Source organism: Saimiri boliviensis, chromosome 6 (assembly GCF_048565385.1).
Source record: "Saimiri boliviensis isolate mSaiBol1 chromosome 6, mSaiBol1.pri, whole genome shotgun sequence".
Classification (NCBI taxonomy): Eukaryota; Metazoa; Chordata; class Mammalia; order Primates; family Cebidae; genus Saimiri; species Saimiri boliviensis.
In genome coordinates, this window is record NC_133454.1 from 60,117,931 (window position 1) to 60,138,856 (window position 20,926).

The 20,926-nt window shown below is 38.5% G+C and overlaps 1 protein-coding gene across 6 annotated transcripts in view; it reads right to left on the reverse strand.

The window, feature by feature from the left end:
• The window catches only part of LOC101049968 (myb/SANT-like DNA-binding domain-containing protein 2), a 48,543-nt gene that overhangs the window by 26,375 nt on the left and 1,242 nt on the right, over positions 1-20,926 (reverse strand). The window contains exon 2 of one of the 6 annotated variants that reach the window (XM_074400778.1): positions 18,547-18,639. The exons of the other annotated variants lie outside the window; for them this stretch is intronic. Within the exon in view, the coding sequence (XP_074256879.1) occupies positions 18,589-18,639 (51 nt within the window). The 3' untranslated portion in view covers positions 18,547-18,588. The remainder of the gene's footprint in view (positions 1-18,546; positions 18,640-20,926) is intronic. 6 annotated transcript variants of the gene reach the window in all.

Sequence of the window (20,926 nt, forward strand, 5' to 3'; positions counted from 1 at the left end):
TTCTAGCTAACTGACCACACATGGAACAGAGCATTATAATGAGGAGGAACAGAAATAAGGCATAACAGCTACATAAATGTGTTGTTTAGAAAACAATGGCTTGATCAGTCTAAGATGTCAGATGAAAAATAAAGTCAATCTGCAGGGAGGACAGCTTAGTTATAATAGCAGGAAACAATGTTACAAGAAAAAACAGGCAGTGGAACAGATTTTCAAATGTAGTTGGTCAAGCTGGCCACACCTTAATCCACTGCCAAGTACACATGATAAATTTAAGATTCCTTTTACTCAAATGATTAAAGAACACACTTATTCACAAACAAGGCCTTAAAAATCACATATTATGCTTCACAAGAGATGAGGAAATTATACTGGGAGTAATTTCCAGTGACTGATTTTCGTATAAAATTGTTTAAAATGATACCTCAGACTAAAGGAGATGTGTATTGTGAAGCAACAAAGGTCTTTGCAAAAACAGATCTTTCTTATTCCTTTAAAGTTACTGCCATTGTAACTGTTAAAAACAGTGGCTCTTAGTTAATTGAGGCAACAAAACAACACCATTTAATATCTTTAGGAAAAACTTTAATTTCTTTAGCTATTATTTTGTTACTGTGAGCATGAAAGTAAGAAAGAAAATATCTTACATAGCATACATAAATCAATAAGAATTTCTGCACACAGTAAGAAAGAGGTTAAGAATCTAGTATAAATTTCTAAATACATCTTTTGACACGGAGCTGTAACTAATGATTAGGAAATTACCTAAGGCAAAATCCATGTGGGGCTAGCAGAACTTTTGCTACCTTTTTTCTTAGGTTTTCTGTTCATTGATAATCTGACAAATTGACTTGCCAATCCCCTAAATCCTTTAAAACCAACCAAACAAAAACATCCCAACAAAGTAAAACCAAGAAAGAAAAATGTAGCAAACTTGTTTCACACTTAATGCTACAGAGCAAGTTTTGGCACGTACAGAGCAAGTTTTGGCACGTACAAAGCGTTTTTATTAAGTCTTTTGCTTTTCCTTTGCAGGGCAGATGTTCTTAACCTTTCTGAGTTATGGATCCACTCCTCAGAAAAAATGCACACATCGACAACCTGTTCCATACAATTTCAAGGGAGTATATGGACTCATTAAAGATCCCACACAAGAACCTCTTGTTAAAAAATTCTGCTTTACATTATATAGTTCTTTTCTTCATGAAACAGAACGTATATTAGTATGAAACGCTAAAATAAGGTAAACTTGTATCTTAAGTTTTCCAGGAGATTCTAAAGATTATAACTACTTTAAGTACAATTACCACTTCACTCACTATCCTGTTCATTTAGATAAAGCAACATTAGTATTTCCTTTAAGAGGTAAATTAGCCGAATTCCCATTTCTTGAAAGAAATAATTTTTATCAGTAAAAGCATACAAGGGCCGAGTGCAGTGACTCACACCTGTAATCCCAGCACTTTCGGAGGCCGAGGTGGGAGGATCACCTGAGGTCAGGAGCTTGAGATCAGCCTGGCCAACACGGTAAAACCCCATCTTCACTAAAAAGACAAAAATCAGCCAGGTGTGGTAGCAGGCACCTATAATCCCAGCTATTCGGGAGGCTAAGGCAGGAGAATCATTTGAACCTGGGAGGTAGAGGTTGCAATGAGCCAAGATCGTGCTACTGCACTCCAGCTTAGACAATAAGAGCAAAACACTCTCTCTCTCAAAAAAAAAAAAAAAAAAAAGTAAAAGCATGTAAGGATATTACTTTACTCTTCCCAAAAATACAGCACTTCTTGGCCAGGGGTGGTGGCTCATATCTGTAATCCCAGCACTTTGGGAGACTGAGGTAGGCGGATCATGAGGTCAGGAGTTTGAGACCAGCCTGGCCAACATGGTGAAACCCCATCTCTACTAAAAACACAAAAATTAGCTGGGCATGGTGGTATATGCCTGCAGTACCAGCTACTCGGAAAGGCTGAGGTAGGAGAATCGCTTCAACCTGGATGGTGGAGGTTGCAGTGAGCTAAGACCTTACCACTGCACTCCAGCCTGAGCAACAGAGTAAGATTCCATTCTAAAAAAAAAAAGAAGAAATAAAAAATATAGCACTTCCTTCTACCTGCTAGGCAAGAAATCTTTTTCTGAAGTGATAATTAAGCAATATTAAATATTTCATTAGTTATGCTGATTATCTGTTCCAACTGCATCACACAGTACTTGTTCATTCATTATCTGATTGACTTATCGACACAGATGCCAGAAAAATTATGTCAAGTAACAACCTAAAACAGAAAATCACACATCCAGAAACAAGTACAGAAAAGTAAGTCTTGATATGCTCTTAAGCTTTCATATCTTCCAGCTTTAACACTGCCTAATGACCAAAGGGTCTCACAGGAATAGGCAATGCCTATAATAATTCAATCCTTAACCCAAAGGGATCACGGTTTAATCTATGACTCTATTAAAACTGTTTCTATTGTGATCATTAATGTTTTCTTCTTTTTTGAGACAGTGTCACTCTGTTGCCTAGGCTGGAGTGCAGTGGTACAATCTCAGCTCACTGCAACCTCCGCCTCCCAGGTTCCAGTGACTCTCCTGCCTCAGCCTCCAGAGTAGCTAGGACTACAGGCACCCACTACCATGCCTGGCTAATTTTTGTCTTTTTAGTAGAGAAGGGGTTTCACTATGTTGGCCAGGCTGGTCTCAAACTCCTGACCTCAGGTGATCCTCCTACCTCGGCCTCCCAAAGTGCTGGGATTACAGGCATGAGCTACCATGCCTGGCCAATGTCTTCTTAATAACTAAGAACAGTCATTGAAATTTGTCCTTAACTCATTTGACTTCCCTGTAGCATTTGATACTCTTTACCACCTATTCATATCACTATCTTGGCAAATGTCTCTTTATAACATTTTTTTTTTTTTTGAGACAGAATCTCACTCTGTCACCAGGCTGGATTGCAGTGGCTCGATCTTGGCTCACTGCAACCTTCACCTCAAGCAATTCTCCTGCCTCAGCACCCCAAGTAGCTGGAACTAAAGGTGCACACCACCATGCCCAGTTAATTTTTGTATTTCTAGTAGAGACAGGGTTTTACCACATTGGCCAGGATGGTCTCAATCTCTTGACCTCGTGATCCGCCCGCCTCAGCCTCCCAAAGTACTGGGATTACAGGCATGAGCCACCGTACCTGGCCTATAACACTTTTTATAATATACTGATCCACTAAGGGTAGGTGGAACTGCCTAAGGTTCTAATTACAAACCAGTCTCCAACTTCTAAAATGTTATGGAGCCAGGATCAGTGGCTCATGCCTATAATTCTAGCACTCCGGGAGGCCAAGGCTAGAGGACCCTTCAAGGCCAGGAGTTCAAGACTAGCCTGTTCAATATAGAATACTGTAAGACCTTTTCTCTACTTAAAAAAAAAAAAAAAGTCTGGGTATGGTAGCGTGCACCTGCAGTCCAGCTACTGGGGAGGCTGAGGCAGGAATGTCCCTTGAGCTCAGCAGGTAGAGGTTGCATTAAGCCATGACCACACCACTGCATTCCAGCCTGGGCAACAGAGTGAGACTCCTGTCTCTAAAAAAATAAAAATAAAAAGCATACAAGTTCTGAATGGAAAAGAACCTTAGAGATCATCTAGTTCACCTTCCTCACTTAACAAATGAGGAACTAAGGCCCAAAGATAAATAAGTATTCCTTTAAGAGGAGTTTGGCATATGAAAATTATCAAATGCCACTTAAGAAACTTTAATGTTTCCTAAGAAAGTTATTTCAGCAGATTGTAAGCTCCATGAGGTAGGGATTTTATCTACGCTGGTTATTTCTATTCCCCAAGTCCAGAACAGTGCCTACCACACGAGGCTTATTCAAAAAATATGTTCATTCAGTACCTAAATTAAGCTAATTTTAAAGTAGTAAATCACTAGCAAGAGGATAAAATTTTTCTTAGCAAAGAACATCAGAAAATTGATTGTTTAACTAAAACAAATTGGAAAAAAAAATCAATGAATCTTGGTAGGCAGGGCTCCTGTAACTTTCTGAAAATAGCTGGGCAAGGTTATTTTAAAATATCTATCATTCTTGTTGTTACAGCTTTCTTTGGGCAGGCAGGCCACATGCCAACAAGAGCTCTGCAGCCCTGTCCAAATATTATTTCTTATGCTTTACAAAGTAAACAAGTGAATGAAATATTCAAGAATATAAGGTAGTTCTACCAAAGACAGGAAGGCAGAAAGACTCAACTGTTTCCTGATTTTAATAGGGTCAAACAGAATGACCACCAAAAACAAAGAGATCTTACCTCTCTGGAGCCTCAGTCTCTGTGGGGAACTGTCCAGGATTGAATCCTATCAGCTTGCACTTCATTATGAATCTGGCTATTAAAGACTCACTCACTTTGTGTTTATAACTGGTCAGTGCTGTCTCCATGAGAGAAGATTCTTGCACAGAATATATATTAATAATTCAAGGCCAGGTGTGGTGGCTCAAGCCTATAATCCCAGCACTTTGGGAGGCTAAGGCAGGCAGATCGCCTGAGGCCAGGAGTTCCTGACTAGCCTGGCCAACATGGAGAAACTCTGTCTCTACTAAAAATACAGATATTAGCCAAGCACGGTGATGCACACCTGTAGTCCCAGCTACTCGGGAGGCTGGGGCATGAGAATTGCTTGAACTCAGGAGGCAGGGAATACACTGAGGTGAGACTGCGCCACTGCACTCTAGCCTGGGTGACAGAGTGAGACTCTGTCTCAAAAAGTAAAAATAAAGATTAAAAAATAAAAGTAAAAACAAATTTTTTAAAAAACAACATAAAATTCAGGAAATTTTGATTGTCAGTGAATATCAGGTTGTAAGTTTTCTAGGTTCTTTCACGCTAGCAGCTGAGGGTTGTGCCCATTCAGATTACTAAGAAAAAAACCCCTCAATGAGGACAATACTAATTGTTAAAAACAAACATTCTTCCATGGCTCAAGGAACTAAATTCATGTAACCATAAAGCTTCTGATCCTATGCTATGTGTGCTTCTCATGGACACTCATACAATTATCTCAGACGAGCAGTAATACTTAATGATTAAGTCACACCTAGCATGCATGTTCATTTATAGGGCTTCTTTACGGTACAAGAATCCTTCATAACATGGAATTCTTAAGTGCTTTTCTATTTAGAACAATACAGGTCAAAAAATTAGGGTATACTGAACTATTTCAGTATATAAGCAGCAATAGGTAGCTAGTCACCAAAGATAGCAGATAACACTATGTGTCTAGAACTTTCTCACCTGAAAGGGAAAAAAAAAAAAATCAGTTGTTGGCAAAGAACTGACTAACATTAGAGGTTATTTTCCTTTGACCTCCTATACCACCTTGGAAGTTACTTTGTCAGCAGCTCTTTGAATCTTTTTCTCAGTACTTCACACCTTAGGGCACTACCTCAAAGAGGTATTCAGATACACTAAAAATGATACTAACCTTTATTTGTATGTGGTATCTAAAACACATTCAAGAAAATTATCTAAAATATAACTGGCAGGACAGGGGGGAACCAGTCTTCTTTAATGGACTCCCAAATACTTTCCACTATGAATTATTCCATGGACAACCATGTCTAAAAATTAAGAACACCCCACCATCTCAAAAATCCGCACACAGCTTTACCATTACAACATTGTATTGCTTCCCAAATACGAAGGTGTTTCCATTCATGAGACCAATGTTTAAAAGGGAGACTGTGCAGAGCAGGCTTCCCCTGAAGCAGTAGGCACTTTATTCCTTTCATCTGTTGACCATGTGATTCTCTCAGTTCTGCAGTTATTCTCTTACTAAAAACTACCATCTATAGTGCAAAGATAACCTATAATAGAGATGTTGCCATTAGAAAATTTTACACATTTGGTTAAGAGAAAAAGAATCCTGGCATGCAGATAAAATCATAACAAAAAAATTAAGGTCATCTGAAATCTTCCACCAAGACATCTGGTTACAAACATTAAATCCAGATTCATTTACTTGTGAAAATGTAAACATTCAAAAAGTATGTATTTTTCACATTTACACAGCGTAAACTACAGGTCATCAACGCATGAAAAGAACACATCTTCATATTCTGACATACATTCTAAGAAAAACCTGAAAATAAGCATGTTTTATTACCAGTAACTGTCCTAGGTGACCTGAACTTATTTAGGAAGTTCTTAGAAAGAAATTCAGGCAATCATAACTATTTTTATAGCTAATTTGGTAGACTGTTTATATTCTATTCTTAGCCTTATGAAGATTGCTAAGAGAAACAGCCACATGAAAAAATATCTCTGTACCTTCTACAAAAACCAAACATTTTCCTTACATTGTTCAATGTGCCATATAATGAAGGTACATCATAGCTACCATTTCCTGAGTGCTGACTGTGTGCTGAGATTTGGGTTAAGCAATTTACATTAACATTTCTACTTAACAATAATGTTAAAAGAGTGTCCCAGGAAACAGAGTCTGAGAAGACTGTGCAGGTATGCTGGGGAAGGCTCCTGGAAACCACACATGTGACAGACTGAGAACCAGGGCTGGGCATAGAAACAAGTTAAAGTAAGACATACTTGGAACAGCAGCCTCTGCTAATCCTAAAATGAGGTATGGGACTCAGGTTATCCTTCAGAATTATACCAAAATGAGGCAAGGAGGCTGGACCTTTGTATTTCAGCACTGACCAGTCATTGGATTCAGGCTGCCACCAGAAAGTAGGGAGCCTCACCTCGACTGATACAATTCCCTTGGGCAGAATCAAATTCTGAGGAAATCAACCAGAAGCCATCAGCAGTCTACAGGCAGCTTGGGGGCACGAGCATCTCATTCCCGGGACAGGAATCTGGGTAGTTCATCACCTATATATGAAGAGATATACGGTGCACCCCTCTTTTACAGACAAGAAAATTATTAAGACAGAGAATGATTACAAGCTTATCCAAAGTCACTGTCAGTGTCTTTAACGTAAGTTCATCTTTGGTTTCAAAACTAAGACTTAGTATATTTCTCTTCAAGACACTGAAAATTATGGCAAGTCGCTGTAGTTTTTTTTTTTTTTTTTGCCACAGTTGCCAAGAAGCTCATAGCTCATTTTAATATTTAGTTTAAGTAAACATATTTACCTAGATTACTGCTATTTGCCTGCATCCTGATTTATTTTCTTTTTTTTTAAACATAGGATCTATGTTGCCCAGGCTGGAGTGTAGTGACTATTCACAGGGACAATTATTATGCACAACAGCCTTGAACTCAGGGGCTCAAGCAATCCCCCTGCCTCAGCCTCCTGAGTAGCTGGGACTACAGGAGTGTACCACCACACCAAGCTGGCATTCTCTGTTTTATTTCCTGATTCTACTTTTAGCTTTCTCGATATGCCCATGTGTTTTGTTTGGTATATCATATATTAAAAAACAGTCCATCTCATTCCCATCATCCATCTCTAAGATGTACCCGAACCATTTACACATTAGGTGAACAATGGCAGGCATAAGGGTAGTGGACATTCCATAGTCTCCTCTGATAAGCCACATCCTTACCTGCTTTTACTGTCAAAAAGTAATTCTACATTGTAAATGTTTCTCCTCCTATAATTCAACCTTACTTCTTTATGGAGGAGTTGGTCATTCAATAAATTCAATAAATACCATCATTCATTTGAAGTCTTGAATGAATGACTCAATGAATCTTCTACAATTAAGTCTTCACTTACTATGTTTCAATACTTATTATAAATTCTTCCTTAGGACTTCCAAATCTCCTTGTGGTTTCATCTTAAGAAACCATCAATTATCTGCAAGAATTTAAAAAATTTTTGTTTTCATTTCAATGACAAGAAATATCAGCATAATGCTGACCATCTGATTGTTACTATAAGATTCTGGTATTGCATTTATGACTGTTGATAATCACATTATTGCCAAAAACATGACTTCAATTTTCAAAATTTAATAAAGATGAGCTGATTCAGAAGGAGGTGATATAAGCAAGTGGTTAAGAAGAACATGGGTTCCAGAGAAAGACTGCTTAGTTTAGTGCCACCCACTTGGAAGTTTTGTGATAAATTAATCTCTCTGTGCCTTAATTTCTTCATCTATATGGTGGGGCTGGTAACAGTATCTCCATCATAGATTTGCTTTTGTATGATTTTTTCAAAATTTAATATGTAAGCATTAAATTAAAAAAAAAACAGCATTTACAACTGTCTAATTGCTTGCACTCAGTAATGTTTATTATAACTGTTACAAAAATGATACAGTCACACCATATGAGGACCAAAAGCCTTATGAATTAAGGTTAGTTCAAGTAAAGTAGGGCAAGGAAGTATGGTATCACGAGGCGCAACATGGATAGGAATAATATGTAGGAGTAACATACTCATAAGAACCTTACCCTAGCAATTAGTGTCAGACTCATGTTGAGAAAAGCAAGCTTCAGCTAAACCACATCATCTAAAGCATCATTAAAGGAATGCCAACTTTTCTTTTTTTTCTTCTGTTGCACAGGCTGAAGTGCAGTGGCGTGCTCTCTGCTCACTGCAACCTCCACCTCCTGGGTTCAAGTGATTATTCTGCCTCAGCCCCTTGAGTAGCTGGGACTACAGGTACACACCACCAGGCCTGGCTAATTTTTGTATTTTTAGTAGAGACAGGGTCTCACCATATAAGACAGGCTGATCTCAAAGACTTTTTTGATTTTTCATTTTATTCAAAGTATTTCAAACAACTGCTTGTGCTTAATAACATGTCAACTCTATATGTAAAAGGAGTTTATATCTAGGAGTACCTATGTAAATAAACATCTTTTTGCCCATACATTAAGAGTTTCAGAAACACCTGGCTATACTCTCATAGCTTCTTTTACTTTTTTGCTCAGTTCTTTTATAGATAAAAGCCAATTCGTGCCAGGGGCAGTGGCTCCCAGCACTTTCAGAGGCCAAGGTGGGCAGACTGTCTGAGACCACAAGTTAGAGACCAGCCTGGGCAACATGGCAAAACCCCACCTCTACAAAAATACAACAATTAGCTGGGCTTGGTGTCGCATGCCTATAGGCCCAGCTACTGGAAGACTTAGGTGCAAGTATCACCTGAGCCTAGGGAGGTTGAGGCTGCAGTGAGCCATGATCACGCCACTGCACACCAGCCTGGGCAACAGAGCAAGACCCCAATTCAGAAAAAAAAAAAAAGGTAATTAATTAATCTTCTTTAAAGATTTATAGTCTTGGCAAAAATGTGGGGACTAACACACTCTCATATAAACCGATGGGGAAAAAGGAATCCTAATTACTCACACAGAGTGAGGATTAGACCTCACTCACTGGGCAACCTCTTTACAAGAAGCAGAAGGCAGGTAAAACTTAGCATGAATAGAAATAATAAATGTGAATAACCCATATATATTCTTGGAGTTCGACAAAAGAAAAGGCATGGAGATCATTCATTCCTTTTTTGGTGCACAGAAATTTACTGGAATTAAAATCAGACTTATCACTACCATTTCTTGAAAAATATCAAAAGGCTTCATGGATATATGGTTACACTGCAGTGAGGAAGTTAAAATTTTTCCTCTTAATTTTACAGTTTGCTTACATTACTTATATAAGGAAAATGTAATTATTTTATACTGTTCTAAAATTGGACAAACTCTGATTGCTCAAGGCCCAACTATTAACCATGTTTCCTAATCCGTACAACAGAGAAGGGGTATCTCCTGGTTTTGCTTAAGACTGACTCTTTAGGGCTCCATGAAATGCCTTGCACAAGAGCACATGCTCATGAACTGATGGCTGAATGAATAAGAATATAGCACTTTGCTGCTTGGTGGTACAAACCTCAATGACAACTGGATATATATAAGACAAAGGAATTATATAAAATCATGTAAATCATTCTTAATAAAACAATGGCAAATGAATTTCTATTTCATAAGCATAATGAAAAGTATACAGCTCAACTTCAAGGATTTATCAAGGAATATAATATCTGAGTATCTTTTTCCCTAATTGTGTTAATTGCTTAACACATGTTTTAAATATCACAGTTTTCTAACAGAATGTAAACTCTTTGAAGGCAGGGTGTTTTTTTGTCAGTTTTGTTCACTGAGGTATTCCCAGAGCCTAAATCAATGCCCAACATGTAAAAGGGGCGAGGTAAGTTTTTGCTGAATGAATGAATGGAATATTCCTTAAGATGGGGTATAGGTAGTGGAGATACCAAATATTAGGTTGAAGTACTTTTTGACCTATCCTATTCTCTCTAAATTATAAACCAGCTATTTCCCTTTAAAGTATTTGCAAATTAAAAAAAATAATAAAAGCAGTTTTGGGTAGATATGAACTTTTATTCTGGTTTTATTAATATCAATTACAAACATAATTGGTTTATTTGAATAAAGTAATCTGAAGATAGTAGAGAGACAGTAACCTTACATAGGCTGAGAAAATGCAACTATAAAGCATATCTAAGTAAACAACTTCCACTACTGTATTTATATTGAAGTAATGTTTGATAGCCCAAAATATATAATTTATGAATACAGCCAAGAACACACATATAAAATAAAATGATGGCTGCTGTTTCTAAAATACCTAAGAATAAACACAGGTTTGTATTTTACTAACTAGTAACAACACATCCTACTAAGTGAAAAGGTAACACTCACTTGATTAGTGCCAAGGAAAAAAAAAATATTTACCGTTGGCTTTTAAGGACTTTTCTCAACTAAATATAGTTGAGAATGATACAGATTTAAATACATTCCTTTTTTCATAGCAGACATCCTTCAATTATTTAGAACAACTGGAAGGGAGATGGAACTCCAGATAATTTATAACATATGCATAGGAGGCACAGATCCACTAAGCATTAATTTTCAACACTGAACGAAGCTTCTGCAATGGTAAATATTAATAGCATGCAGAACACAGTGGAGGAACCCCACAACAGAAATAGAATTAAATAACATCTAATCATAACTGCAATCCTAACAGTTAATTGTTTTAAAAAGTTCTTTAGAGTACTGGTCTGTTGCTTTTGAAACTCAGTTTTTCCTCCTCTCTTTTTTTTTTTTTAACATTACAAAGATATAATTTTCCATAGAAAAAAACTGCTGTACTACCTTAACGTAGGAGCACACATCAGGTATCTATCTACATGGCACTTAACACTTGGAATATTAGATCTGAATTTTAGTTCTTACTCTCTGATAATATTATGAAAAAGAGGTGGAGGGAAGCAGGATAATCACCTTTGAAGACCGGGAGGCAGAACTGAAGAGTCTGTAGAGAGTATATGCTAGAGTTAAGACAGACAGGACTGTCCTCATTTGGTGTTTTAATTGGCTTTCCTTGGGTTCTTAGAAATCAAGCCTAAAAACTTAAGCTATGAAATACTATTATGGTCTTCAATGACTGCAGCCAAGAATCCTCTGTGTGAGTTGGTAGGGAAGTAGACAGTGAGTTGTCTCACAGGTTAGTATCTAACAAATCCTGGAAATTAAAATTTCCATATTCTTTGAACAGCCTCTTGGTTTTGATGTACATGAAATTTATTCCTGTGTCTTTATCTTCATTACCACTGCTTTACTGCACCTTCCATCTAGCTTGCTGCAAGAAGCTTCTAAATGATCTTTGTGCTTCCAGACTTACCCTTTCTATTCTCCACATTACAGGCACTGACTGTTCTAAAATTTAAGACTAACCATGGAACTGCCTGACAAAATCCTTTGATGATTAGAATAAAGTCCAAACTCCTTAGCACATCACCTGACCTCTTATTTATGTCTCCAGCCTCATTTCTTACTACTTCCCACCCCATCTTCACCCTTCATCTCAAACCCTAAGCTCAAGCTATCTAAAAGTACATAATGTAACACATTTCACCGTAATATCTGGGACAAGAGCTGTTGCAAATAAACGATGTTTCTGGAGTTTTGATATCTTAAGTCTAATAGAAAACAATGAATGAAAAAAATCTCAATCTCACTGTATTATCCTCTAGTCCTCTTTTATCTAACTGTAGTTTATGGCCCATTAGTGGGTTCTACAATTAATTTTAGCAAGTTGTGACCACCTTTTTAAACACCAGAAGTGGGAGCTAAAGAGATAATGTGTAAGGAACAAAGACATGAAATGTTCTGGTGAAGAGGACCCAGGGCACTGAGAGGAGGCTAGGGACAAAAGGTGAATGGGGAGATGGTTCAGGTTAGAAGAATGGGTGCACATGAGGGGCATTTGGAGAATGCCAGTTGGGGCAGGGAGATTGGCTGAGCCTGCGGTACAGTATATACATGATGTAATAACGAGGATGTGTTATGCCCCACACCAGGTGTTGGCCTACATCAATGGGGTCAGAACAAGCAAACGTGGAGTATCCCTGGTCTACTCTATGCCCTCCCGGAATGTGTCCCTGTGGCTGCAGGGTCTTCAGGAGAAAGACTCTGGCCCCTACAGCTGTTCTGTGAATGTGCAAGACAAAGAAGGCACCAGTAGGGGCCACAGCATCAAAACGTTAGAACTCAATGTAATGGGTGAGTGAGAAGCACAGACTTTCGTACCCCTCCCCACCCTCACCGGGAGGTCTGGCAGGTCTCTCTCCTAAATGGCTGAGGGCAAGAGTTGGGGAGGGATAAATGAAGTGACAGAAGGGTGCAGGGCAGAGGGAGAGGATCTATGGGTCTCCTGGTGTGGTTTCAATCAGCCTCCCCTTCCCCAGTTCCTCCAGCTCCTCCATCCTGTTGTCTCCTGGGTGTGCCCCGTATGGGGACCAACATGACCCTGAGCTGCCAGTCCCCAAGGAGTAAGCCTACTGCCAAATACCACTGGGGATTGGCAGCTCCCATCCTTCCAGACTTTCTTTGCATCAGCGCCTGGTGAGGGCATTTCTGGCGACAGCCAAGACTATGGCTTGGGAAGAAGAAAGCTGAGAGGTACCACAGGGACTGGGGTAAAAAGGGAAGCCAATGATGTCAAGCACTGGGAAGGAGGAGGAGAATGTGGGGGAATGGGGGGGGGGCAGAGAAAGATGCCCTGCCAGGGCAGGTATTGTGTTAGGTGCATTCACATGTGTAGTGTATACTGTTATGAAAGAGGCTCTACAGTTGGAGTGTCTGCCTTCAACTAGAACAGAACATATTAGAGTATATTACATGTAGTTAAGTACAGTGTCATTACATGGATTAACATTTACAAAACACTTTGAATAATGCATGGCACATAGCAAATGTTGGTTATAATCATTGTTTTGTGAAATTTGTTTCAGTTATACGTATATGTTGTGTGACTACTAGGTCTAGGGTAAAATGTATTTCTGCTTCTTGTGAGTTGTGGCCAAAAATGATGTACTGCTTTGGTTTTCCTTTCCAGTATACAAATTAAGAAATGAGATATGTAATGGATATTTGCATAACTGCAATTCAACGCCATGAAAAAGTTGTTACTCACCACAACATATAAGTGACCTACAATTGGTATGTCCACTATAATGTCATCCCTAAACTACTGGCTCCACCCTTTTACGTGGTTATGACACCATCTAGACATTATTTACAGCTCTTACATCACTGTTTCACACACGTCATGTACTACTGGCAAATTATTCTTCAATTAAAAAGCATGACTTTTTAAAGATTTTTGAAACTATGTCACTGTTTGGATGCTTCCAGTTTTGCATTCTTGGGTAAATATCTCTCACCGTATTTGCAGTTTGCACTATTTCTAGGTTATGCTGCCTCTGAGCTTTTTACACCAAGTACTCATCTACCTTGGAGTCCACCTTCACCTTCAGGATCCACCTTTCAAAAGCCTCAGATGTGTGTGCTCCTGTAGCACCAAGAGCATAACATTAATGCGACACACAAGATCTTGTTCACAATATTGTAATCGGGTCTTTAGCAATCTGACTCCTTTATTAGAAGGTGGACATCTTGAAGGTAATGTTATACTGCCATATTTCTCAGACGTACTTCAGTAGGCACTCAAATATTTGTTGATGAATAACGAAAAAAATCAAGACCTTATTTCAGACCTTAGTATTTAAAGAAATCTTGTGATGAATCTGTCAGTTGAGTCTGATGACAGGGAATGAGCAAAGTATCTAAATCCCTCCCAGATGCCTGAACTTTAGCCAAGAGTTAAGTTCCACACTTTTCCCCTGTAACCTTTCCCTGTTTCCCTCTGGCTTTCTAATGGCAATGGAATTCAAGAGCCCAGCACCACTGCAACAGCCAAGACAGACATCAAAAAGATGCTGAGTTCTAAAGCAGCAGTCTTTAACTAGGGTAACTTCTTTTAACAATTGATGGAGGGAACTTGAAACCTTAGGAATTCCTGTCATTCCCCCTCTTCTGTATGTTGTTTAAGGTATCAATCCTGGCCCCTGAATTTAGAATAACCAAAGCAATAAAGGCTAGTGATATTGTTTCTTTTAAATGTAACCTGAATATTTACTAAACACCAAAATTTTCAAGAGACATTTAATAAAACCCACAAATAACAATTTTATGTGTATTTTTCAGATTAAGTTTGTTATTCAGTACATTTTATCACCAATTCTCATCATATTCATCTCATACTAGACTTAACCTTTTCTACATCCTGTTAACTTTCTATAAATTTCCAAACACATGATGAAAAATTTTAATGTAAGCTTAAAAATCTTTGAGAGGATACATGTTTTTCAAACTCTTTTGAGAGTACACAAGCAAAAAGTTTGAACACCCATTATTCAAAAGCTGTTTGGGCCAACAAAACAGTCACTAGCCACAGGTGGCTATTTAAATGTAAATTAGGTAAAATTAAAAATTCAATTTTGCAGTCACGCTAGCCACATTAAGTCCTCAAAAGCCAATGACAGAAAGGTCAAGAAGGAACTTTGAGCTCCCCCTAGAGGTTTGAGTAGGAGGCCATGAGAATCTTTTTGCAAAGATGAATTTCATACTGTGAATAACAACTTTTTACCTTGATACTGTTCAATATGGTAGCCACTAGCCACATATGGGTATTTATAACTTAAAACTAAATTAGTTAAATATAATTTAAAATTATGTTTCTCAAGCACAATGCCACACATTTAAAGGGCTGAACAGCCACATGGGACCAGTGGCTATCACACTGAACTGAGGTAGAGAGAGAACATTTCCATCATCGCAAAATTTTATGGGACAGTACTGTTTGCACTACAAGCTTTCTAAATTATTTTTTCCTTTTACATATCCTCTTAATGAAGTAGCCTGAATATTTAACTCCACCCTTCAGTGTATTTCCAACAATTCCAGAAAATAAACCCAGAAACCTACTCATTCACAGTTTTAACATGTGTTTGTTAGCTCCTTTCCTTCTAAAACTGAAAACCTAAATGTAAGTGTATGATTGGTAGTAAAAGACGGTCTATTCTTTGAAGCCTCTGTCAAATTCACAAACCAACAAGCAAACTGGAAGGCACAAGATTTCAGGTAGCATTGGGACAATAACAACAGAGATTAAATATATAAAAAATAACAAAAACAAATCTAAATCTTTCTTATGAACTGTGTGAGTGGCTTATCTTATTTCTTAGAAATCTTTCAATGAGAAGGTAGAAGAAACGTCTTATCTGCAAATACCAAAGGGAAGTCCTCAGAGATGGGCAGAGTCTGTTAAAATGCTTATCAGGGACAATGGCATCTTTTTGCTCCAAGTTAGTTATCTTTGCCCTGCTGGTTCTTACAAACAAACAATTGCAATTGCTAAAATGAAAGACCAAATACACTATACGGTGACTTTCCTGTTAAAGTACAAAATTTGTTCCAAAGATAATGACAATTATTGATGAATAAATCTAAGCAATGTCCCTAGAAAATTAATCATTTTGTTTGCTGGGCAGAGGACTCTTTAATTTTTATGTACTTATTTATTTAGGGACAGGGTCTCACTCTGTCACCCAGCCTGAAGTTCAGTGGCACAATCACGGCTCACTGCAACCTCCACCTCCCAGGTTCAAGTAATCCTTCCACTTCAACTTCCTGAGGAACTGTAACTACAGGTGAGTGCTACCACACCTGGCTAATTTTTTGTATTTTTGGTAGACAGGGTTTCACCATGTTGTCCAAGCTGGTCTCCAACTCCTGAGCTCAGGCCATCTGCCTGCCTCAGCCTCCAAAGCATTGGGATTACAGGCATGAGCCACCATGCCTAGCCTCTTTTACCATTTTTAAATTGTCTGATGAGCGACCAGCACTAATTCAAAAAAGGCAAATCTTTTAGGTCACATACAATCACCTTGCATTTCATCTTGAGGCAGAGCTAGAAGTACACATCTGTTTCAAAGACATAAAGCCAACTCTCAAAAGGCAAATTTTTGGAGAACACCCAAAAATATGGGACTTGAGAATGAGTTTTGCAGTGCATCAGATTAACTGACTCAAGTGTGAATGCAGCATCTGGCTCAGAGGGAATGCTTTCATGAATTCCAAGTCTAGATAGGTCTTTCAACTACTACAGTATGGACGGTGATGAGATTGTTCCCTCCTTTGAAGTCATCACACTTATAGTCTGCTTTAGGCAAATAACACTTAATCAAGTACTATCTTCCATTCCATCCCTCGTGTTGTCTTGTCTAGTTTTTTAACTTATTGATGTATGTATACAAGCCTCAGGTGGATTTTAGGCTCTTGGACTACAGGAATTGTATACAACACTTCTTTTATTTCTTTTTTTTTTTTAAAGCTACATTTCTTTTATTCATCCTAACATCTAATACCTAGCAGACAGCCCTCCACATAGTAAGCACTCAAGTATTTAGTGACTGGAGATATGAAGGCCTATAGAAAAAGAGAAAATCATGCAATCACTAGACAAAAGACTACCTAAATTTGTGTATCTAACTCCACAATTGGTCTGGAATTGTTAGCAGAGAAATATCCTTCTGGCAAACAAACAAAAAGGCAACACAAATTTAGGATAAACAATCTATGTAGCAAGGTAGTGTCAAACACATCCATTTTACCCAAACCATAGAACAAATACCATACCAGTAACATGACAGACACCAAAATGAAACTTTGCAGCAAAAAACAAATGTTTATATCTGACTGTAAATTATAATCTTGTGTGCTTAGAAACATGTTCATTTAGACAGTATTAAAAAGTAGGATGTTAGTCCTAAAATCCAAGAGTTAAATTTTTAATTCAATTTCAATATTTATAATTTTAACACTTTCAGTGTATAGCTAAGAGGACCAAGGTACAGCCCAGAGAAGGTAAGTGACATGCTTTAAGATTATTCAGGATGGTGGTCAGAAAAGGTGCTGTAAGACTCAATTTTCTGATCCTTTATACAATGTGAGGAAAGCTGCCAATCAGAAATTATCTACTGGTCGGGTACGGTGGTTCACGCCTGTAATCCCAGCACTTTGGGAGGCTGAGGTGGGTGGATCATGAGGTCAAGAGATAAGAGACCATCCTGGTCAACATGGTGAAACCCCATCTCTACTAAAAATACAAAAAATTAGCTGGGCATGGTGGCACATGCCTGTAATCCCAGCTATTCAGGAGGCTGAGGCAGGAGAATTGCCTGAACCCGGGAGGTGGAGGTTGCGGTGAGCCGAGATCGCGCCATTGCACTCCAGCCGGGGTAACAAGAGCGAAACTCCATCTCAAAAAAAAAAAAAAAAGAAATTATCTGACTAAAGGAAGGTTTGCATGGAAGAATTAAAGTTACTATATATCTCTTCCTTTTAAAGTTAGAAGAAATTTATTGGGTTTTCACAGTAGAATTTTTTTTTTTTTTTTTTTTTTTTTTTTTTTAGGAGATCAGATCTCACAATGTTGCCCAAGCTGGAGTACAGTGGCTATTTACAGGTGCTATGATCAAGGCACACTGCAGCCTCGAATTCATGAGCTCAGGCAATCCTCCCACCTCACTCTCTAAATTAGCTGGGATAACAGGAAAGTGTTACCATACCTGGCTCATAATTGAATTTTGACAGGAACTTCAAATACATTAGACTAGAAATGTAATTGATTCACACATATTCCTTTTCTGCGAGCCTCTGACATTGAGTTCACTTCTACCTTAGTCTGCACAAGAAGTTTCTCCTTTTCCTTTTTCCACATCTTACTACTTGCTTCTATTTTGTAATCTAAAGTTTCTTTTTGTAGTTCTCATCAACACAATAAAGTGAAAGAGATTTTTGAAGTCTTGTTTTAAATTTGCATTTCTAAAACTGGGATCTAATGACTTGTTTTCACAGATTTGAGATTTTCTCAGGTTTTAAGACACTGGTTTTATTTTCCTAAGCATACTCTGAGTTACTTGAACATCCACCTCATAATCATGCAGGAATATGATTTCAGTGACCACATTTGATTCTGTGCTGAAGATTACATTCACACATTCACACTACACTAAGTCTCCTTAAATGCAGTATTCTTCAGACTGGGTTCCAAAGTCTGATTTGGCACTAAAGTTTGAATAATACTGATGCAGATTTTTATATTTTCCCAAGTTCTCTTTTTAGACTTTACTTGGTGAAAGGTTGGATGTGGTGGTTCTCACCTATAATCCCAGCACTTTGGGAGGCCAAGGCAGGAGGATCACTTAAGCCCAGAAGTTTGAGACCAGCTTAGGCAACACAGGGAGAACCTGTTTCTAAAAAAAGGAAAAATAAAAAATTTAACAATTGGCTGGGTGTGGTAGTGAATGCCTGCAGTCCTAGCTACTAAGGAGGATGAGGCGGGAGGATCACTCAGGTCCAGGAATTCGAGGTTCCAGTGAGCTACGATCACACTACTGCAGTTCGGCTTGGGCAACACAGCAAAATCCTGTCTCCATTAAAAATAAACATAAAACGAACAAATAAATGTGTGTCTACTATATGCGAATACAGCAGTGAATAAAAGAGACCAGAACCTGTCCTGAGAAAGCTTATCATTCTGGCAGGAAAACTCAACATTACTAATGAAAACGTCTGGGTTCCTTGACTAAAATCACAAAGAGTAGAGCATTTTAAAACACACATCAGTTATCTGCCCTCCTTGTTAACAGCTACTACGTATCTGAGAGCCCATACTTATCTTCATATTCTCAAAATATCCTAAGAGTCTGAGGTCAACTTTGTTTTACCTGTCTGGAGACAGGTAAATCGATCCTCTTTTAAAAATTATTCAAAGAAATTAAATCTCCTTTCTTTGCTTTAAGTTATCCTTCTCATAACTGGACAATGAAGCAACCCAAGTAGATACTCTCTGGTTGCAAAATAATTTTATAGAGAGATTTATATTCAGTGAGGTTTTGACAACACATTTTTTCTGTGTGTCTGGGAAGTTTCTCTGGACAGAAATCAATCAAGCTAAAACTGTTAAAAAAAGCCTGAAGTGCACTTCTAAACTCAAGAAAAGGTCATGGATAGATGCTAACCAAGACAGTGCAAAAACTCCCAAAAATTTAACCTTGGCTGGGCATGGGCTCACACCTGTAATCCTAGTGCTTTGGGAGACTGCGGCAGGACAGCTTGAGATAGCTGGGAGTTAAAACCAGCCTGAGCAACATAGAAGGCCCTGTCTCTATAAACATTCTTTTTAAATGAGCCAGGTGTGGTAGGGCATGCTTGTAGTCCTAGTCCTAGCTACTGGGGAAGATTGTTTGAGCCCAGGAGCACTTCAGGTTGGGCAAGAGAGGGAGATCCAGTCTCTAAATATAGATAAATAAAAATGAAAATGTAACCTTAATAACTTTGAATAGGACAACAGATGAGATTCAGAAAAGAGTAGCTTTGTCCTACTTGCTACGGCTTTAATGTCCTTGTTTAAAAAAAGAGAGAGAGCTTAAGAAGTCCCAAAGACACATGTTATCAAATAAACGCAGAATTTAAATTTGTAATGGAGTAATTAAAGAATGGCAAAATCCTTGAACAAGAGTATCTGCATAGTTTTCAAGTATCTTAGTTTCTGGGCCAAGTTTTCTAAGCAGCATCACCAAAGGAATATTATGGAGTCAAGACCTGGAGAACTTTGGTGCAATTTCTCTCCTTTAGCTTACTCTAATTCATGATTTCTCCTATTGGGCTTTATTATTGTTTATCGTTCTTTAGTATGATTATTCTTACTTATGATTGTTATTAGTGGTTTTTACCAACCCCTCCAGAGTTTCCCAGAAAAAGTGCCAGCTGTATCAGAAAAGAAGTGTACAGATAATAGGACTAAGCAGTATGAGTAGTTCAGTGAAAACTGGGAGAATCCCACCACAATCTTTTTAGCAGCCACTATGATGAGGAAACAAACTTAACTAAAATACAACTCCTTATCTGACAATAATACAAATATGAACGCCTAAAGTCAGTAGTAGTAGCAAAGTCGTAACCTGGCTGTGTTAAGATTTCTAGCCCAAATTAAGCCTCTGCATTAAAACATGCAGGTACACAAGGACGGCCAGATGCACACTGAGAGCTCTACTTGTCACCACATCTGACACAGTAACTGAAGCAGGGAAAAACTGACTTTCCTGAAGGAGCTTCTTCCTCAGAAACAGCAGGGCCTCAAGCCTATCTAACTCTGGAGGCATCGACAATCCAAATTCTAGACCAACTCTTGGCCAAGCTAACTTTCATGGTGTCCACTAACTCCACGATAACAATACACAATCTGGCTACAATCAAGCCTTTCCAATTCTCCAAAGCATCTCTAGTCTTACTCGTCCTTCGTAGGTCAAGATAGAAGCAAAGCGACTGACACAAAGGCCAGTCGTCCCAAGGAGCTTTTTGCATGGCTCCGCTACGGCCACTTATGAAATATTCCTAAACTGGGGGCTCAATGCCCCCGCGCTTCTGCCCTTCCTCAATCCCGCCCCGGCCGGTAAGCCTCTGCCTGGGAGCCCCTCCGCTTGGAACAAAGCGAGGGGCCCCGGCGGTGGGGGCAAGAGGCGCCAGACGCACGGGGGC